This window comes from Ovis aries, chromosome 2 (genome assembly GCF_016772045.2).
Source record: "Ovis aries strain OAR_USU_Benz2616 breed Rambouillet chromosome 2, ARS-UI_Ramb_v3.0, whole genome shotgun sequence".
NCBI lineage: Eukaryota > Metazoa > Chordata > Mammalia > Artiodactyla > Bovidae > Ovis > Ovis aries.
Window position 1 is genome coordinate 233,000,450 of NC_056055.1, and position 19,088 is coordinate 233,019,537.

Here is a 19,088-nt window from a genome sequence, read left to right on the forward strand (position 1 = left end):
TGAGCCACCAGGAGGGAAGCCCTTTGGAAGGAGATTGCTTTTTTAATTTTTTTAAGGGGAATATATTCTATCCTAAGAGCTTCCCCAGTGGTTCAGCAGTCAAGAACCCGCCTGCTATGCAGGAGACACGACAGCGGCCATGGGTTCAGTCTCTGGGTCAGGAAGATCCCCTGGAGAAGGAAATGGCAACCCGCTCCAGTATTCTTGCCTTGAGAATCCTGTGGACAGAGGAGCCTGGCGGACTGCAGTCCATGGGATCACAAAGAGCTGGACACTACTGAGCAACTAAACAACAACGTTCTACTTTAAGTCCAAACAGAATGTCATCAATTTCAAGATAAATAGGTGAGCACAGACCAGCCTTCTTTCTAGCCTGGTCCTTGATCAACTTCTCTTCGGGCTTATTCACTGTATTCAAGGAGAAGCCCAGCCAGGATCCATCATAAAACAGCTGTATCTTCTACAAAATGTAGTACTTTGTTCTGGTTTTTAAATCTGACTGCTAAGAATCTGGCCCTCTGCAAACTCATTCACTGTTGAAAGTTCCGAAGGGTTCAGTAAATCGCACCGTTCTTCCCCTGGAGTTCCGAACCAATTGAAAAATACAATAGAATGAAGGAAAATGGAACTGAAGATATTGCTGCTGATTCTGAGAAAGCTTACATTGGAGAATGTGGGGGGGGCGGGTTTGGTAGGCAAGTGGGTTACCTACTTTTCAGCCCTGGAATTAAAGAAACATTCTCACTCAGTCATGGACAGAGAAGGCCAATCCTCCCTCCAACCCCCTCCACCCACACAACCTCACTGCCCAGAGGAAGGGGGCACAGGGTAGTGCAAATCCAGCCAGTCACCCCCTCTGGGGAGTGTGTGTGAAGATTACCCTGGCGGAGGGCCCCATGGGGAAACCAGAGGTGTGTTTCTACCCTATCTCGTTCCCACCCAGGTAACTGTCCCAGAGTCTGCTGCATTATCAGAGTTGTCTGTTGCTGTGTGGTGCTCAATCGTGTCTGACTCTTTGCAACCCCATGAACTGTAGCCCACCAGACTCCTCTGTCCATGGGATTCTTCAGGCAAGAATATTGGAGTGGGTTGCCATTTCCTCCTCCAGGGGATCTTCCCGACTCGGGGGTTGAACCCGCATCTCTTACATCTCCTGCATTGGCAGGCGGGTTCTTTACCACCATACCACCTGAGAAGCATTATCAGAGTTGGCTGACAGATCTGGATGCTCCTAGGATTAATGACGGGTTAAATTTTTGAGATGAGAACTCTCCCATGTAGCCTCTTCCAGTTGGGCTGCTTGTCACCACCCTAACCCCAGGCTTATCGTGCCGTGGCCCCTACCAAGTCGGGCTCCAAACCCTGGGCCATGATTTACTGGAATATGAGATGAATCTGGGGCTTCCCAGGTGGTGCTAGTGGCAAAGAACCCGGCCGCCAATGCAGGAGATGCGAGTTCAATGCCTGGGTCGGGAAGATCCCCTGGAGGAGGGCATAGCAACCCACTCCAGTATTCTTGCCTGGAGAATCCCCATGGACAGAGGAGCCTGGTGGGCTACAGTCCATGGGATGGCAGAGTCGGACACAACTGAAGTGGCTTAGCACACACATAGGCATGAGATGAATCTGATTTCATATTATCAAGCATCTAGTGATAAATAGTAAAAGGAGAAGCTTCTTCTAAGAGCACAAGAAGGAGAGTTTTTTGTCTTCTAAGATTATTCATTTCAGGTCAGGTCAGTCACTCAGTTGTGTCCGACTCTTTGCGACCCCATGAATTGCAGCACGCCAGGCCTCTCTGTCCATCACCAACTCCCGGAGTTCACTCAAACTCATGTCCATTGAGCCAGTGATGGCATCCAGCCATCTCATCCTCTGTTGTCCCCTTCTTCTCCTGCCCCCAATCCCTCCCGGCATCAATCTTTTCCAATGAGTCAACTCTTTGCATCAGGTGGCCAAAGTATTGGAACATCCAGGACTGATCTCCTTTAGGATGGACTGGTTGGACCTCCTTGCAGTCTAAGGGAATCTCAAGAGTCTTCTCCAACACCACAGTTCAAAAGCATCAATTTTTCAGCGCTCAGCTTTCTTCACAGTCCAACTCTCACATCCATACATGACCACTGGAAAAACCATAGCCTTGACTAGACAAACCTTTGTTGGCAAAATAATGTCTCTGCTTTTCAATATGCTACCTAGGTTGGTCATAACTTTCCTTCCAAGGAGTAATTTCATGGCTGCAGTCACCATCTACAGTGATTTTGGAGCCCAAGAAAATAAAGTCTGCCACTGTTTCCACTGTTTCCCATCTATTTCCCATGAAGTGATGGGACCAGATGCCATGATCTTAGTTTTCTGAATGTTGAGCTTTAAGACAACTTTTGCACTCCTCTTTCACTTTCATCAAGAGGCTTTTTAGTTTCTCTTCACTTTCTGCCACAAGGGTGGTGTCATCTGCATATCTGAGGTTGTTGATATTTCTCCCAGCAACCTTGATTCCAGCTTGTGCTTCTTCCAGCCCAGTGTTTCTCATGATGTACTCTGCATAGAAGTTAAATAAGCAGGATGACAATATACAGCCTTGACGTAGTCCTTTTCCTATTTGGAACCAGTCTGTTGCTCCATGTCCAGTACAGGAACTACACAAATATGTGTCAGCTGGAAAATGTATAACAGTTTAGCAGGAAATGGAGTGAAGCACAAATCCCTTCCCTCCCTCACACCCACCCCATCCCGCTTCCTCCACAGGTGACACTGTTTTATATGCATCCTCCAAACCTTTAAAAACTATATATAACTGAGATTTTATTAGATACATCCTTCTGCAGCTGTCTCTTTTAACTTAATGGTACGTTTTCAATAGTCTTTCATGTCCTTTTAGCATAGTTATATCTTCCTTATCTTTTAGAAAATTTGACAACAGTATGGTTCATTTAAGCATTCCTCTGGTAGAAATTGTCAGTTTTTTGCCATTTCTAACGGTGCAACATCTGTCTTTGTTTGCTGCAAACAGCATTTAAAAGTGCCATGGAATACCTTTCTCCCCTTAGCCCCCTGTTTGCAGTGGGTAAGCATGAATGCAGAGACACTCTCAAGGTGGACACCTGAGCACAGCCCCCTGGGTGAGTCCCGAAGCCCACCCAGTGGCACCTCTGGGTTTGAGATTCTTCAGATGGGGAAGTTTCCGTTTAAATCCATCCTTCTTGGAGAGAATGGCTTATTTAGAAATTAACCCTCCCTTTCTCGCATAACTCCCAGTAGACCCCACTGGAAGTATAAGAACTTCCCTGGTGGTCCAGTAGCTAAGATTCTGCACTCCCAATGCAGGGGGCCTGGGTCCAACCCATGGTCAGGGAACTAGATCTCACACGCCACAAGTAAGAGTTCCCTTGCCGCAACTAAGAGTTTGCATGCTTCATCTGAGACCCAGTGCAGCCAAATAAATAAATTTTTTAAAAAATGAAAGAAATGTAAATTATAATACTTCCAGATCTGATAGCATTAAATATACTAAAAGCTCAGGACATGTGACTCTTTGGAGCCATCTGCTTCCAAAATCAGCCGTCTTTGTTAGCAGTAACAACCTGCAGAGTGCTGGGGTGGTGGCCGTGACAGTGACCCTTTAGGGATGGGGCCTTGTGCAGTTGTTCAGGAAGCCTTGCTGTGATGCTGTTCCACGAAGGAGAGCACTTCCTGATGCTTCCAGTAGGGGGAGCTGTGGCTCCCCTGCCCTGCCTCCTGGCTTTGTCCCTCTTTCTGTCCTGATTAAAGCAACATTTTCTGCCTGGTCTCAGTCTCAAAGCCCTTAGATCTCTGATGGCTCCTTCTCACGGGAGCTGGAGTGACCTTTTTGGTTGTGGGGTGTTTTTTTGTTTTTTGTTTTTTGGCCACAAATGGGATCTAGTTCCCTGACCAGGGATTGAATCTGTGCCCCCTGCATAAGTTACCACGGAGTCTTAACCACTGGACTGGGGCAGGAAAGCTCCTGGCTGTGTCCTATTTATTCAGCCCACAGGTTTCAGGAAGGATTTAGGTATGTTCAGGAACCTGACCTTGTCACTCTACCTCGCGTAATACCTGTCACTGCTTGCAGTCCAAAGTGCTCCGCGTGGAGTCCTCAGCCCTCCGTGACGTGATGCCTGTCCATCTATCCAGGCCTGACTCTGGTCACAGAAACCCCGAGGAGCCCCAGCATGCCCACCCCTGACCCCAGGTGCTCAGGCTGTAGGGTGGAGGGACAGGGCCAAGGGCAGTGCCCTCGGTGCCCTGGGGAGCCAGGGAGAACCCTGCCCAAGAGGCTCCTAGAAAACTCATTGGTACATTCAGACACTCGGGTATACCCACACCACACACATACTTATCTCTCTTTCCACATGTCATTCGCCCCATGCTCCATGGCAACGCTCCCTCTTGCAGCCACACCCCTGCCTTCTTGAGCTGTGCATCTCCTGTTAGAGGGTTGGCCATAGTAGCCACCCTTCCCCAGGTGGTGGGGATGCCCCCTGGTCTCCGGCTCCCGTGGCCTCTCTGCCCGCTGGCCAATGCACAGTCCCTTAAGTGTCCCTCTGTGGTTATTTAACGTCTCCTGGTGATTGTGCCCTGTGAGGTCTCTTGACAAGGGTCCTGCCTTTGTCTGCACCGCACAGGCGGCCCCTGCGTCAGCATTAGTCCTGTGTGAGCAGGGTCTGGGAAGCAAGGCTGGTCCTCCGTGGGCCAGCCTGGTCCGAGGAGGTTTCGGGCCCCAAACAGGGCCTTCCAGTCCCTGGTGCCCTTGTGGCTCTTTCTTCCTGACCCTCCCCTGACTGCGTCCTCTGGAACAGCAGTTTCCAAGATGTGTGCCCAGAAGCCAGCCCCACAGGATGGCCCTGTCCCCAGACAAAGCTCTGATGTCGCGAATTTGAGACACACTGTGTCCTGAGGTTCATAGCCGCACACCGGCATCTGGAGAAGGCCCACAGTGAGGGACCGCTTACCCCGTCCAACCCAGTGACTCTCCAGTCCCCATGACTGTGGGATACTTGCATCATGTCACACCTCATACCAGTTTCTCTAAATACACTTCCTGATGTCACAGGTCATTAGCAAAGCCCCTCATCCTGCCGCTGTCACCAAGAGCTGTCCCAGGCTCGTTTGGCCCCTCTACCCCGAGGGCCGGGCTCAGGTCCCTGGCCTGCAGGCTGAGAAGCGATGGAGGCGTAGCTCTGCCCTGTCACTCTCAGCCCAGGTATCGATTTCTCTCTGCCACGCCCAAGCGTTCCGGGGAGCCCTGCCCCGAGCCTGGCATGGGAGAGGTGCTCAGAGACTGAAGACAGGTTCAGCGACGGGTTACTATGTTCATCGTTCCGCTGGCCTCTGCCACACCTCTGCCGTTGTTCCGCTGCCACACCTTCACACTGCGTGTCCCCAGCTGGGAAAGCACTGCCTGCCCGCGCCCAACGTCCACTGTGGGCTAGGACGCCGGTCTCTTTCCGGTGCCCCAGGCCTTGGGGTCCTCACCCTGACCACTCAGCGTAATGTACCGGAAGTCACATGTGGCCTGCAGTTGGGCCCCTTAGTGAGGGGATGCTCCCTGGGCCCATCGTCCAGACTCGGAATCCAGTGTTTGCTCGAGAGGGGGACGATTCCAACTGATGATGGACTTGGGCCCTTTCTCTCCCAGCTTTCTCTCCCTGGGGCTTTCCTTCCTTGGCCAGACCATTGGATCTGTGTCCACCCCACCTGCCCGCAGAGCAGCGCCCGCAGCTGGTGGCGGTGACCTTTAGAAATCCCATCCAGTGTAAAGGCTGGTCGAGAGGTCAGAACAGGACCCCCCAGCCCCCTCAGGGTGTTTGAGGATTCTTACTAATGCCTCCACCTCGGGGAAGGAAGTGGTCGTTGTCACCTGCGGTGAGCTCTCCATTCCGTGGGCAAGCTTCTACCAGGGTGTCAATGTTAAAGGTCAGCATCCCAGTTCATAACTTCAGCTCAGTGCCTCTCAGCTCCAGCACCCTCGTCAGTGCAGGGAGGTCAGGGTGGACAGGCAGAAAAGGAGGGGAAGAAAGGCCGACTTCCACGAGCTCTCCTTGGCGTCTGTACCCACTGGTATGATATTGCCCCTATCTTGCAGATTTGGTGTGGAGAGTTATTTGATCACTCCCCACTGAATTGCAAGCTGTCTGAGAAGAGGGCCTTTGTCTTGCTCACCAGTATCAGCAGTGCCTAGCAGAGGCCTATTGGGTGAGCAATCAGTAGGGACTTAACGAAATACCATAACCTCTCCTCTCTCATTAAGGGCGTGCTCAGCCATTCTTCCTACAGCTCATCACCAATTTGTGTGTGTGTGTGTGTGTGTGTGTGTTGTTTTCTGGGGTGTGTGTGTGTGTGTTGTTTTCTGGGGGGTGTGTGTGTGTGTGTGTTGTTTTCTGGGGTGTGTGTGTGTGTGTGTGTGTGTGTGTGTTGTTTTCTTTTACTTGATTGGATAATAAAGGGGCTTCCCAGGTGGTGCTAGTGGTAAAGAACCTGCCTGCCAGTGCAAGACACTCGGGAGACATGGGTTCAGTCCTTGGGTTGGGAAGATCCCAGGGAGGAGGGCATGGCAACCCCCTCCATATTCCTGCCTGGAGAATCCCATGGACAGAGGAGTCTGCAGCCCACAGTCCAGGGGGTCACAAAGAGTCCAACACAACTGAAGCGACTTAGCACGCACGCATGGATAATAAAGTCTTCATACTGTTTGACATACTTGGCTTTTCTCATGAAAGGGTTAGTTATTACTACTTTCAATTAATTTCTTCATAGGACAAATAGAATGATGTAGAATTTAGCAAAAGAGGAAAATAATTTTTTTGAAAGATAGAAATGGTTTTCTTGATTATGAAAAAAGGGGGTGTATGTAAGTGAATTTTATTTGTGGAAATATGAATTAGCCAAATATCACTAATTTTAAAATATTTTTCTTTTGTGCATATATTATGCTCATGTTTTACTATGGCTGTGTCCTTAATTGACTCATTCCTGGCTCCTTGATCCTCTTAGTGAGTTAGATGAGTAATATAGATGACATTTCCAATTTATTTTCTGAACTGCTTGCTACTTAAGCCAGTAACAGGAATAACAGGTAGTTTCTTTGATTAAAAAAAAAGAGTCAAGGGTTTAAAAATGAAAAGAAATTCCCTGGTGGCTCAGTGGTTAGGACACCGCTTTCTCACTGCCAAATGCCAAGGGCCCAGTTTCAGTCCTAGTCAGGAAACTAAAATTCCACAAACCATGCCGTGTGGGCCAAGGGAAAAAAAAAAAGTCAAAGAGTTAAAAAATGCAAAACATACTTGGTCATGAGCCATTTAAAAGCAGGGCTTTCTGTCTTCGAGGTGAGAATTGGGAGGTCTGTAAATACTTTGAAGGGAAACAGTTGACAACAGGGCTGATGTATTACAGTTGTTTGTTAAATTTGTCAAGCATTCTGACATGGATTCTATTTTTTAAAATAATTGTATTTATTTATTTTTGGCTGTCTGGGGTCTTTGTTGCTGTTCAGGCTTTGCTCTAGTGTGGGGAGCGGGGGCTACTCTCTAGTTGAGCTGTGTGGGCCTCTCCTGTTGCAGAGCATAAGCTTCAGCAGTTGTGGCATACAGGCTTAGCAGCTCTTCGGCATGTGGGATCTTCCCAGAGCAGGGATCGAACCTGTGTGTCCTGCACTGGCAGGCAGGTTCTTTACCATGGAGCCGCCAAGGAAGCCCTAGAGTGCCCACTTTTGAAGATTTAAAATAAAACACAAAACTGTTTTGGCCACGTGGTTTAGGGATCTTAGATCTTAGCGATTGAACCTGGGCCTTTGGCAATGAGAACATGGAGTCCTAACCACTGGACCACCAGAAAATTCCCTCAAGTGCCCCTTTAGGAAGTCAGTCTAGATTCATTCATTCAGCAAATGTTGACTGAGTGTCTCTGTGGTCTAGGCACTGTGCTTCGTGTCAGGGACACGAGGGTGCTATGTCTCCAGCCTTTGTGGAACTCGGTATCTGCTAAAGGAGAAGGACTCAGAAGTGGCTGCAAAATAACCACCACTGAATATGATCAGCATGGATAGGCTCTGTTAGAGGGTTGTGGTGACATAGAGGAAGCAGAGTACCAATGCCTGCCCCTTCTAGAAAGGCCCCACAGACAGCTGAGACTTCCTCTCTTCTACTCTACTTAGCTTTTCCCTCCTAGAGTTCTCTTCAACAAATTCCAAACTTTCTATCACTCTCAGTTCAGTTGCTCAGTCGTGTCTGACTCTTTGTGACCCCATGGACTGCAGCAACGCCAGGCCTCCCCGTCTATCACCAACTCCCGGAGTTTGCTCAAACCTATGTCCATAGAGTCAGTGATGCCATCCACCCATCTCATCCTCTGTCGTCCCTTCTCCTCCTGCCTTCAATCTTTCCCAGCATCAAGGTCTTTTCTAATGAGTCACTTCTTCACATCAGCTGGCTAAAGTATTGGAGTTTCAGCTTCAGCATCAATCCTTCCAATGTATATTCAGGACTGATTTCCTTTAGGATGGACTGGTTGGATCTCCTTGCAGTCCAAAGGACTCTCAAGAGTCTTCTTCAGTACCACAGTTCAAAAGTATCAGTTCTTTGGCGCTCAGCTTTCTTTATAGTCCAACTCTCACATCCATATATGACTACTGGAAAAACCATAGCTTTGACTATCTATTACTTTACCTATAAATAATTCAATGTGCATCTCAAACAGATAAGGGCTTTAAAAAAAAAAAACATAACCGCAGTGCCAAATATAATTAACACTAAGTCCTTAGTATCATATAATACCAATGAGATTTTCACATTTCCCTTCTTTTCTCAAATGTCCTTTATGGTTGGTTGGAGTCAATCTAAACAAGTGCCATTCACAGCACTTGATTGTTTCTCTATTGTAGTGCATGCTTAATATGGCAAAAAGAAAGCAAGAAAACAGTAAATGGGACATGCCCACAAAATAGGCTGTGATTTGGCCTATAGACAGGATCTTTACATCCCCTTTAGGGAGTGGTATGGGAGGGGGCTTGTGAATTTTTTCTATAAACATTTCTATATTGTTTGACTCGGTGCAAAGTGCATGTGTTATTTTCATATTAAAAGATAAAATCTTAATAAAACCAGGATAATAAACTGATTTTCATTGCTTTTATTCTTTATGATGTCTTTGACCAGGCAGCTTTAAGTTCCTCCGAGAGCTTGGTCAGGGTGAACCCACCTGGGGTTTTATAGAGTGCTCTTTGGAGTGGAGTTTAGCAACAAGTCAAGGGTGGGTCGCTTGGGAAATGCATCAGTAAGGTGTCACTTACCTTGGACTTGGGCTAATTTTTAAATTGAATCTGGTTACAGTTGGAGAATCCGGTGGATGGAAAGCTTTGCAAATCTGTTGTTCTTGTTCCGCTACAGTGATTGGGGATTAGCACATTGTTGTCAGTGTTTTAACACAAAACCTATTTCCTTCTTCCCTTTCCCCTGCAGGCTTCAACCATGTTAAGAGCCTCCTTGGCACCCGTGTAAGTAACTGCTCTGAGGAATTGCTATTAAGGGGAATGGCTATGGGTAAAAATGGAATTCCAAGTGCTTTTAATCAATTCTCGTTTTAACTGCCTAATTTAGACGAATTCCTTTACTTAGCTGGAGCTCCACGTAGGTATTAAAGGAAATACCAGTAATTATAAGTAATACTTATCAAATATGTTTGGAATAAAGTTTTTTTTTAAGTCCCCAAAAATACTTATAAAAATATCTTTTAAAGTTATTTCTATTTATGTTGGAAAGGTAACATCAAATGGAAAAAACCATTGAATTTTTCCTATAATGTTTTATAGAAATCAATTTAATTTCCTGTCATAAGGCAGTCAGTGGAGTGTTGCGGTGTTTACATTTCACGCTCTCTGCTGATTCACACCATGACCAGGGCCACAGGATGGCTCTGTGTTGTGCTGGAGCATTCCTGCCCAAGTTACTCAGGTTGTCCCCCAAGGGGCAGGGGGGTGGGGGGAGCTTCATCAGGCATGTGTGTTGCAGTAGCAAGGAAGTTGAGAACCTTTGGCATGGACATGAGGATTAGGGTGGTTTCTGGTGACTCCCTGAGCCAGCCTTGGGTGGCACGAGTGGGGGATGCAGTGGGCTGGGTGCTGTGAGATTACGCAGACACCTGCGGTTCATACAGCGTTCCTCCTCCCTCCATCCTGCCCGAGCCTGACATGGACCCTGCACCTGGTTCACTTCAGTTGGAGGCTCTAGAATGTGGTACTTATGAGCACAGACTGTCAGGATTAAAACCCCCTTGGCCACGGATTCTGTGGCCTTGGACCACTCTTATACCTCTCTACCTCAGTTTCCTCATGGACCCTGGGAAAGCGGTTGGACCACAGAAATGCCGGGTTGTTGAGCAACTTAGTTGGTAATATTGCCATTGTTGTTCAGTCTCTTTAGTCGTGTCCAACTCTTTGCACCATGCAAGGCTTCCCTGTCCTTCGCTATCTCCCAGAGCTTGCTCAAACTCATGTCCATCAAGGCAGTGATGGCACCCAACTCTCTCATCCTCTGTCGCCCCCCTCCTCCTACCCTCAATCTTTCCCAGTTGGCTCTTCGCATCAGGTAGCCAGAGTGTTGGAGCTTTAGCATCAGCATCAGTCCATTACTGGCAAGTAAATATGGCCCAAATAGGACAGTTTTTCCTCTTTCCAGTAGAAGCTCCCTAGCTATGGAACATTATCAAACTTGGTTTTTAAAATGGAACTTTTTTGTCTAGAAAAAGCCTGTTTGAATTAGAAATTTTTTTTTTACTTTTGGAATAATTTCAGAGTTTCAAACAGAGAATTCCCATATATCTGTCACCCAGATTCCCAGTGTTACTGTTTTATACCAGTCCAGTGTAGTCATCAAAATGAGAAGATTAATGCTGACGCAGCACTGTCAGCTAACCTGCAGGCCTGACTCACACTTTACCAGTCGTTCCATCACGTCCTTTCTGTGGACTGACATTCAGTCCAGGATCACACGTGTTAGTCCTGTCGCATCTTAGTTTCCTTTACTTCAAAATCCTTCTTCAGTCTTGGTCTTTTGTGGCCTTGACACTTTTGAAGAATACTGGCCAGCTATTTATAATTGCAATTAAAAAAAATATTTGTATTACTTTTTAAACTAACAATAGTATCTGCCTCTGGGAGAAAAATCGAAATAATCAATGTGCCATGTACAGAGGTTTACCATTTGCTTGTTTTAAATTGAAGATGCTCTTCCCCAAGAATGTTAACAGAGACCCCATTCGATGCCTCTTTTCTAGCTTTTTCTTCCGGGCACTGTAAGAAGATCTCATTTTGTCTTTTAAAAACTAACATTAAGGGAATTCCCTGGCAGTCCAGCGATTGGGACTCTGCACTTTCACTGCCAAAGGTGTGAGTTCCAACGTGGTCAGGGAACTAAGATCCTGCAAGCCACATGGTGTGGCCAAAAAATAACCTAGCATGTAAATTTCTCCTATAATGTAAGTAATACATGCTCATTATAGAAATTTTGACTCCACAGAAACATATGAAGAAGAAAATTTAAAGAACCTCCAAACCTACCTCCAGAAATATTAACCCAGTTTTTGCTCCACCCTTAAAACAAATGAAACCCTACATCTTTATCTTTTTACTCAGTTCTCAGTGACTCCTCATTGAATATTCATATTCTCTGCACAGTATCAGAAGACTCATATTTTGTTTAGTTTTTAGTCTTTTTGTTTTGAAATAATTACAGATGCACCTGAAGTTGAGTCCTCCAGTGGGGACATCTCATCTGGCTGTAATAAAACATTCAAATGAGGAAATTAACGCTGAGACAGTCCAGGCATCGTTCAGTTTTCAATTTTTCTGTGCACTCCAGTCTCCTTCTGTTCAACAAAACAAAATATGAGGTCGCTTGTTTTAAAGACAAGGCATCTAAGATGGTTCCTTCCATTTCTGGTGAACCAAATGCAGCTGTTGGGTTGTCCGCACCTTGTAGGTCTCTGAACAGAGATCTGTCTGATTTGAAACCTGCCTTAGCCTGAGGTCTGACTCAGGTCCTCTCAAGGAGGGTTTGCAAATTGTCCTACTTACTACCCGCTTCACCGGCATGTTGCTACTGCCACTTCCTAGCCACATCCTCCTACCTCCTGGAGGGTCAATGAGGTGCTCCTCAGCTTCAGGGTTGTTTCCTGACCCCTGGTCTGTCCTTCGGGCTTCCCTGCGACTCAGCTGGTAAAGAATCCACCTGCAATATGGGAGACCTGGGTTTGATCCCTGGATTAGGAACATCCCCTGGAGAAGGGAAAAGCTACCCACTCCAGTATTCTGGCCTGGAGAATTCCATGGACTATAGTCCATGGGGTCGCAAAGAGTTGGACACAACTGAGCAACTTTCACTTCGCTATCCTTCACATCCCCCTAAGCCTGTCCCTCAGGCTTGAGGGGGACAGGTTTTTAGGGCAGACCCTAGGGGCCTGCTGACACTAGTAAGACTTTGGGTTTTGCTCAGAATCTTAGAACTTCGATGGGAAGTTATGAGGTCTCCAAGGCGGTTTCATCCCCATGGTGTGGAGCCCTGGTCTATGTGCATGCAGTGGTTTCCATAGCCATTAGGCAGACTCCTTGTTTTAGGAAAACTTATATAGATCTTAGTACATAAGTGAGAGGAGAGCTGAGCCCACTGAAGCGGGGATGGGGGCCTGGAACCCAGCCCTCTCAGTGGAGGCCTGGAGTTGATGCCAGGAGCACAGAGAGAGCAAGTGGACCCCTACCTGTCCAGTCTGTCAGAGCCACTTGAGATGGGACGTCATGATACTCAGGAGGTATAATGAATGTGCCCTTGTGCCCTTTTCTTTCTCTTTGAACTTGTGTTGCTGAGCAGGAAATTGAAGGATGTCCCATTACTGCCCTCCTTGGATTATGAGAAACTGAAGAAGGATTTGGTTTTGGGGAGTGACCGCTTGAAAGCCTTCTTGTTGCAGGCTCTACGCTGGGTATGTACCTTTTTCTTGAAGTGGATAAAAAAAAGACCACGCTGGTTTTCTTGACTGGCTCCCTTGCTTTTATCTTTCAACCCATCTTCTCAAAATCTTTCTTCCCGCTACCTGCTGATACCAAGAGCTAAAATTAAAAAATCAGCTTCTGACGATCACTGCGGTCTCTAAAAAAAAAAAAACAAAAAAACAAAAAAACAAAAACCCTTATACTGACATCATAGCTGCCATAACACTCACTTGATGATTTGATACATGCAATTTCCAGGCCCTGGAGTCATCCTGTCCTCTGGCCCTTCCCTGGTTGTGAGCCAGACCCACAGCTGGTGGTGTCAGCCTGTTAGAGCTCTGGGTCCCTCTCATACTGGCCCCCACAGAGACCTCTAGATTTAGGTATTCCTGTGTAGCCACATCAAGAGAGAAAACTTATTAATAAGTCTTTAAGGAAAATAAAGCCTAAGTAGCGGCTTTTCTGGGGATTCCCTGGGAGTCCCAGTGGTTAGGACTCCGTACTTTCACTGCAGAGGGCACTGCTTCTGCCAACGGGCAGGCAAAAAAAGAGAAAAAAAAAGCTTCATTAAAAAAATAAATAGAAACTTCCTTGGTGGTCCAGTGGCTAAGACTTTTCACTCCCAATGCAGGGGCCCGGGTTTGATTCCTGGTCAGGAAACTAGATCCCACATGCTGCAACTAAGACCCAGTGCAACCAAATAAAAATGAGTAAGTAAATAAGTAAATGGTTGCTTTTGTCCCCAGTCTTCAGATTGATCACAGTTAAGGCAGTGATTACCAAGTCTATTGGTCTCAAACCTCTTGACAGGGTCAAAAATTATTGACTCCCAAGCCTTTTGGTCTCAAACCTCTTGACATGGTCAAAAATTACTGAGGAACTCAAAGAGGTTTTGTTTGTGTGAATTTTTTTCTGCCAAAATTTATAGTATTAGCAGTTAAAACTGAGAAAATGTATATGTATTAATTCATTTAAAATGAACAATAATAGGACTTCCCTGGTGGTCCAGTGGTTAAGATACCACACTTCCATTGCAGAGGGAGCAGACTTGATTCCTGGTCAGGGAAATAAGAGCTCATATGCCGTGCATGTGGCATGACCAAAGAATAAAAATAAATAAACACTAATAAACTGAGGACATAACATAAATACCATTTTTATGAAAAGTAACTATTTTCCAAACTAAAAAAATTAGAAGTCTGACATTATTTTGCATTTTTATACATTTCTTTAATGTCTGGCTTGATGGAGGACAGCTGAATTCTCATCTCTGCTTCTACATTGCCACAGTATCACACTTCATCTAGCCTCTGAGAAACTGACCATTAAAAAGACAAAACATATCTTAGTTCAGTTCAGTTCAGTTCAGTTCAGTCGCTCAGTCGTGTCTGTCTCTTTGCGACCCCATGAATTGCAGCACACCAGGCCTCCCTGTCCATCACCATCTCCCAGAGTTCACTCAGACTCACGTCCATCGAGTCCGTGATGCCATCCAGCCATCTCATCCTCGGACATCCCCTTCTCCTCCTGCCCCCAATCCCTCCCAGCATCAGAGTCTTTTCCAATGAGTCAACTTTTCTCATGAGGTGGCCAAAGTACTGGAGTTTCAGCTTCAGCATCATTCCTTCCAAAGAAATCCCAGGGCTGATCTCCTTTAGAATGGACTGGTTGGATCTCCTTGCAGTCCAAGGGACTCTCAAGAGTCTTCTCCAACACCACAGTTCAAAAGCATCAATTCTTCAGTGCTCAGCCTTCTTCACAGTCCAACTCTCACATCCGTACATGACCACTGGAAAAAACATAGCCTTGACTAGACGGACCTTAGTCGGCAAAGTAATGTCTCTGCTTTTGAATACGCTATCTAGGTTGGTCATAACTTTTCTTCCAAGGAGTAAGCGTCTTTTAATTTCATGGCTGCAGTCACCATCTGCAGTGATTATTATAGAAATAATTGTGACCTTGTAGATCCCTCTGCAGGGACTCTGGGGACCCCCAGGGTTCTCCAGACTATACTTTGAGAACCGCTGGTGCAAGCCAACGCCGGTTCACTCCTTAACTGAACAGTCTACTCTGATTGACCCGCAATAGTGTCAGACCTCTTCAGGGATTCCCACATTTCATGCTGTCTTGACATCAAAATGCTTTTGTGTCATTTCCCCATCTCTGGATAAGAATAGCTCTCCTCGTGCACTCTGATGGCTGGTAGCACTTCCAGGAATGTGTTTTGGGGGAGAACTCTGAGTGTGCATTCAGACCAGCAGGAGAGTCCAGCAACCAGTTAGCATGTCTGCTCTGTCCTGTTGACTGGAGTGGGTGGGGCGACGTGAGTAACCTGCCCAGAGGTTTGCCGCTGCCTTGGTTACCAGCCTCCCTGGGGCTCTTGAATTACCCACTGTGTTCTCGCTGTTGGTCTACTCTAGTGAGCCTCGTGGTGAGACCTGGTATTCCTTTGCTTAGTGAATGACATTGTCATAGAACAAGCAGGAGAAACACACATCCTTATAAGATTCTGTCTGAGACCCCTCCAGCACCCCCACCTCAGCCCCGCCACACCAGCCCAGCAGAGGCCTCCGAACTCAACAGACAAGCGGCAGCCCCTAGGTGTGACCGTGAGCAGCACATGGGCGAGAAGACAGAGAGGCAGGCTACCAGAACCGAACGGTGCAGGTCCCCAGAGGCAGGTGTCAGAGACAGACTGGACCTGCTGCAGCCGAGGAGAGAGTGAAAGCCCCTCAGTCATGTCCGGCTCTTTGCCACCCCACGGACTATACAGTCCATGGACTTCTTCAGGCTAGAATACTGGAGTGGGTAGCCTTTCCCTTCTCCAGGGGATCTTGCCAACCCAGGGATCAAACCCAGGCCTCCCACATTGCAGGCGGATTCTTTGCCAGCTGAGCCACAAGGGAAGCCCAAGAATACTGGAGTGGGTAGCCTAATTCCTTCTCCAGCGGATCTTTCCCACCCAGGAATTGAACTGGGGTCTCCTGCACTGCAAGCGGATTCCTTACTAACTGAGCTATCTCCTAAGCCCACCAAGGAGAGGGGCCCTGGGAAAGAGAAGGGAAGGCAGTGCCAGGGTTGCCCCACACAGACGTGCACGCACACACAGTATCCTCAGTGGTGCTGTGCAGGCCCCTGTAGAATGAGTGTGCTCTGTAGGCCCAGCACTCACTCATAGCCCTCCCCTTCAGGCACTTCCCTCAGCTGGACCATGCATCCTAGCCTGCACCATGCTCAGATGTCCCTTGAAGCATGAGAGTCTGCTTATCCTTCAAGGACCAACTCTTGAGCCACTTTCAGGGAAAAAAAAAACAACCCTCTAGGCATTGGGGAGCCCTCCCTTATCTGGTCCCTTGCAGTCCCATCATTTTCCACTTTCACTGCTCAGGAGCATATGTGTGTTAGGTGACTCCTACATCACCCATTAGGAGGTTCGCTGTAATTTTTCATTCACTGACATGTCAGCTGGTTGACCAGCTGCTCAGCTGGGTGTTACTCATTTGGTTTGGTGAAAGGCATAGTTACTGGTGCCACCTGTGATGAGAAAATGCCTTTTCCCCACTTTCACACTTGGACCTCACTACTCTTGTTTTTCTTCCTCCTAGCGCTTGACCACATCGCACCCCGGAGAGCAGAGGGAGACCGTCCTGCAGGCCTACATCAGCAACGACCTGTTGGACTGTCACAGCCCCAGCCAGGTCAGTGGGAGACGGGCCAGCGCCCAGCCGGGGCCTGCCCTTCTGGGGAGGGTCTTAGAAGGAGGGGGCCCTTGGTTTCTATGCATGTCTTCAGCAGAGTGATCGTATGTCAGCCTGGGGCTTCTGTTAGCTTCTGAGATCTGCTGTCCACCCTGGACTTCAGCCCACTTTTCACTTCTAATGCAGAGTCCTAATAAACAAGCTAGTACTGCCTGGTTCAACTCTGCATCTCTTTTCTGCCATTTTTCTTTCTTTTTTCTCAAAGTCTCTGCTCTTGCCCTCATGCCACTGCTTACCATGAGTCTGAAAACTCAGCAGGACTTAGAATGGGCAAGGTAAAGAAGCAGGTTCCAGTTGTTTTCATCTGGGCCTGACTTCTACACATGTCTTCCACACTATTTGTATAGAGCTTTGGACCAGATAGGTCTAATGGTGCAGTGGGGGAAGTATGGGGTTTAAAAGGACATGAACTGGTCTCAGATCTCTGCCCCACCAACAGCTGGCTGATGCCCTTAAGCAAGTTTCTGGCCTCAGGGAGCTTTCCCACTACCAAGTTACCTGCCTTGGGAGGTTGTGGGGTGGTTGTGCGAGATCACATGTGGGATGGATGTGACTCGGCGCCCAGTGCAGAGGGGTCCACAGTGGTGGTTCTCCTCCCCACCCCCAGTCCCTTCCACGTTCTCAGCACCTGTTCCCAGACAGGAGGAATATCGAGAGCTTGGCTGTGGCCTACAGTGAGAGGATACTGCATCTCATTATATCACTTGCATCTTTATCTAGGATGCTCTAAAAACCTTCATCTCCCTACTGTTAAGGGAGTGGAGTATCTGTACCTCTTCGGAACCTGATGAAACAGCCCCTCAAGGAGGCTTGTCACACGTGATATGTTGTGTACACAGGCGGCAACCCTGAGGGTTTTGCGTTTCTTTGTACATAATCTTATTGCTCCCATGAAAGAGTTGTGTTAAGTATGAAAAATAGTCTCTCAAATTCTAGAGTTATTTTCTTTAACCTTTTTTTTGTTGTTGTTGGTATTGTAATGACATTGAATCTAGCTGAATTAGGCATTGAAGCAGCTGAATTAGAAACTCTCCTGACTTATAAACTCAAATCCGGTTGTACTGAATTGAATCAGAATTCAATACTGATTCTTTCTGAATTATGATATTTCATTGAATCTAAGATGCAGTTCCCCCTGCCTCACGCTAGCATCTATAAGAATAGCCAATAGCCTGTTACAGTTGGCAGTGCAGTTTTCTTTCTTGGTTGTGCATAAAAAAACACATCCTCTAATAAAAAGTGTTTTAGGTTTTATGATACATGATATTTGTCAAAATGCTGTAATCTTTATAGCCACTGAAGCTGTCATATCTTCCTCAAGTCATTTTTTTTATTGGTATGGCTTATATATTTATTTATTTTTCAATAAGAAATGAGCTGGAGTTATCTTAAGATGGCAGAGAATCTGCAGAATGGGGAAACTCCTTGGGAAACATGGATGCCGTGTCACCATGACACCAAAATAAGTTGGGATATAAGTATTTGTCTCACAGCTTGTTTATCTGTTTATGTATCGACAGACACTTGAGTTGCCTCTCCCTTTGGCTGTTGTGAATAATGCTGCTTTGAACATGGGTGTGCACATCCTCACTCTTGTCTTAATCAGTTCCTTGTTTTTCTTTATAGTAGCCTCATTTGCATATGTCCCCAGAATAATACAGTGTTTGCTTTGGGGTTTGCTGAGTATCAAGTACAAACCTTACTCTGCAAGGAATGGGTACTATTTCCAGGTTAGATGAAGGCACCTAGGGGAAGGTGACATGAACAAAATTGCTGGATTATACTCAGACATAGCTCCCCTGGGCTCTTATTGGTTCCTCTGGGGACACTGGTAGTTAGAGTCAGGAGAGAGTCTGGGGAAGCATAGGGCATCTGGCAGGGCTGAAATGTAGCCCAGGTACTGGTTATCTGGTGGCAGTGTGTATGGCCAAGGGAAATGGTGAGGCACTCTAATTTGGGTTTTAAGCTCGCCTGGTCTGCTCATAGTTCTCAGGAGTTGATCACACTTCTGTGGGGTGAACAGACTTTCCACAGCTGGTCCACACAGCAGGGTGTGGATAGGGAGCTGAAACTTCATCAGCATGTGGGCAGGGGTGTCCAAGTACACATGAGTCTGGGCTCACCAGCCCAGGTATGTTGCACTCTGCTTGAAAATGTGTTACATGGTGAGCTACTGCGGAATCCTGGCTGTATTTACTACAACTGCATAGTCTGTGCCCTAGCAAAAACACGCCTAAGTATAATGCCAACAGAAGTACGCCATATGTTCAATTGCAAGAGGTATAAGAATGTTTATAGCAACAGTATTTATAAGAACCAGAACACTGGTT

At 46.9% G+C, this 19,088-nt stretch overlaps 1 protein-coding gene across 4 annotated transcripts in view; it reads left to right on the forward strand.

The window, feature by feature from the left end:
* ARMC9 (armadillo repeat containing 9) overlaps positions 1–19,088 on the forward strand; it is a 184,634-nt gene that overhangs the window by 39,087 nt on the left and 126,459 nt on the right. For all 4 annotated transcript variants that reach the window (XR_006058866.2, XM_060410505.1, XM_015093598.4 and 1 more), the window contains exons 10-12: positions 9,477–9,511; positions 12,879–12,990; positions 16,606–16,698. Coding sequence is in view for 3 of the 4 variants with exons in the window: in XM_060410505.1 (XP_060266488.1) it covers positions 9,477–9,511; positions 12,879–12,990; positions 16,606–16,698 (240 nt within the window). In the remaining variant the exon portion in view is untranslated. The remainder of the gene's footprint in view (positions 1–9,476; positions 9,512–12,878; positions 12,991–16,605; positions 16,699–19,088) is intronic.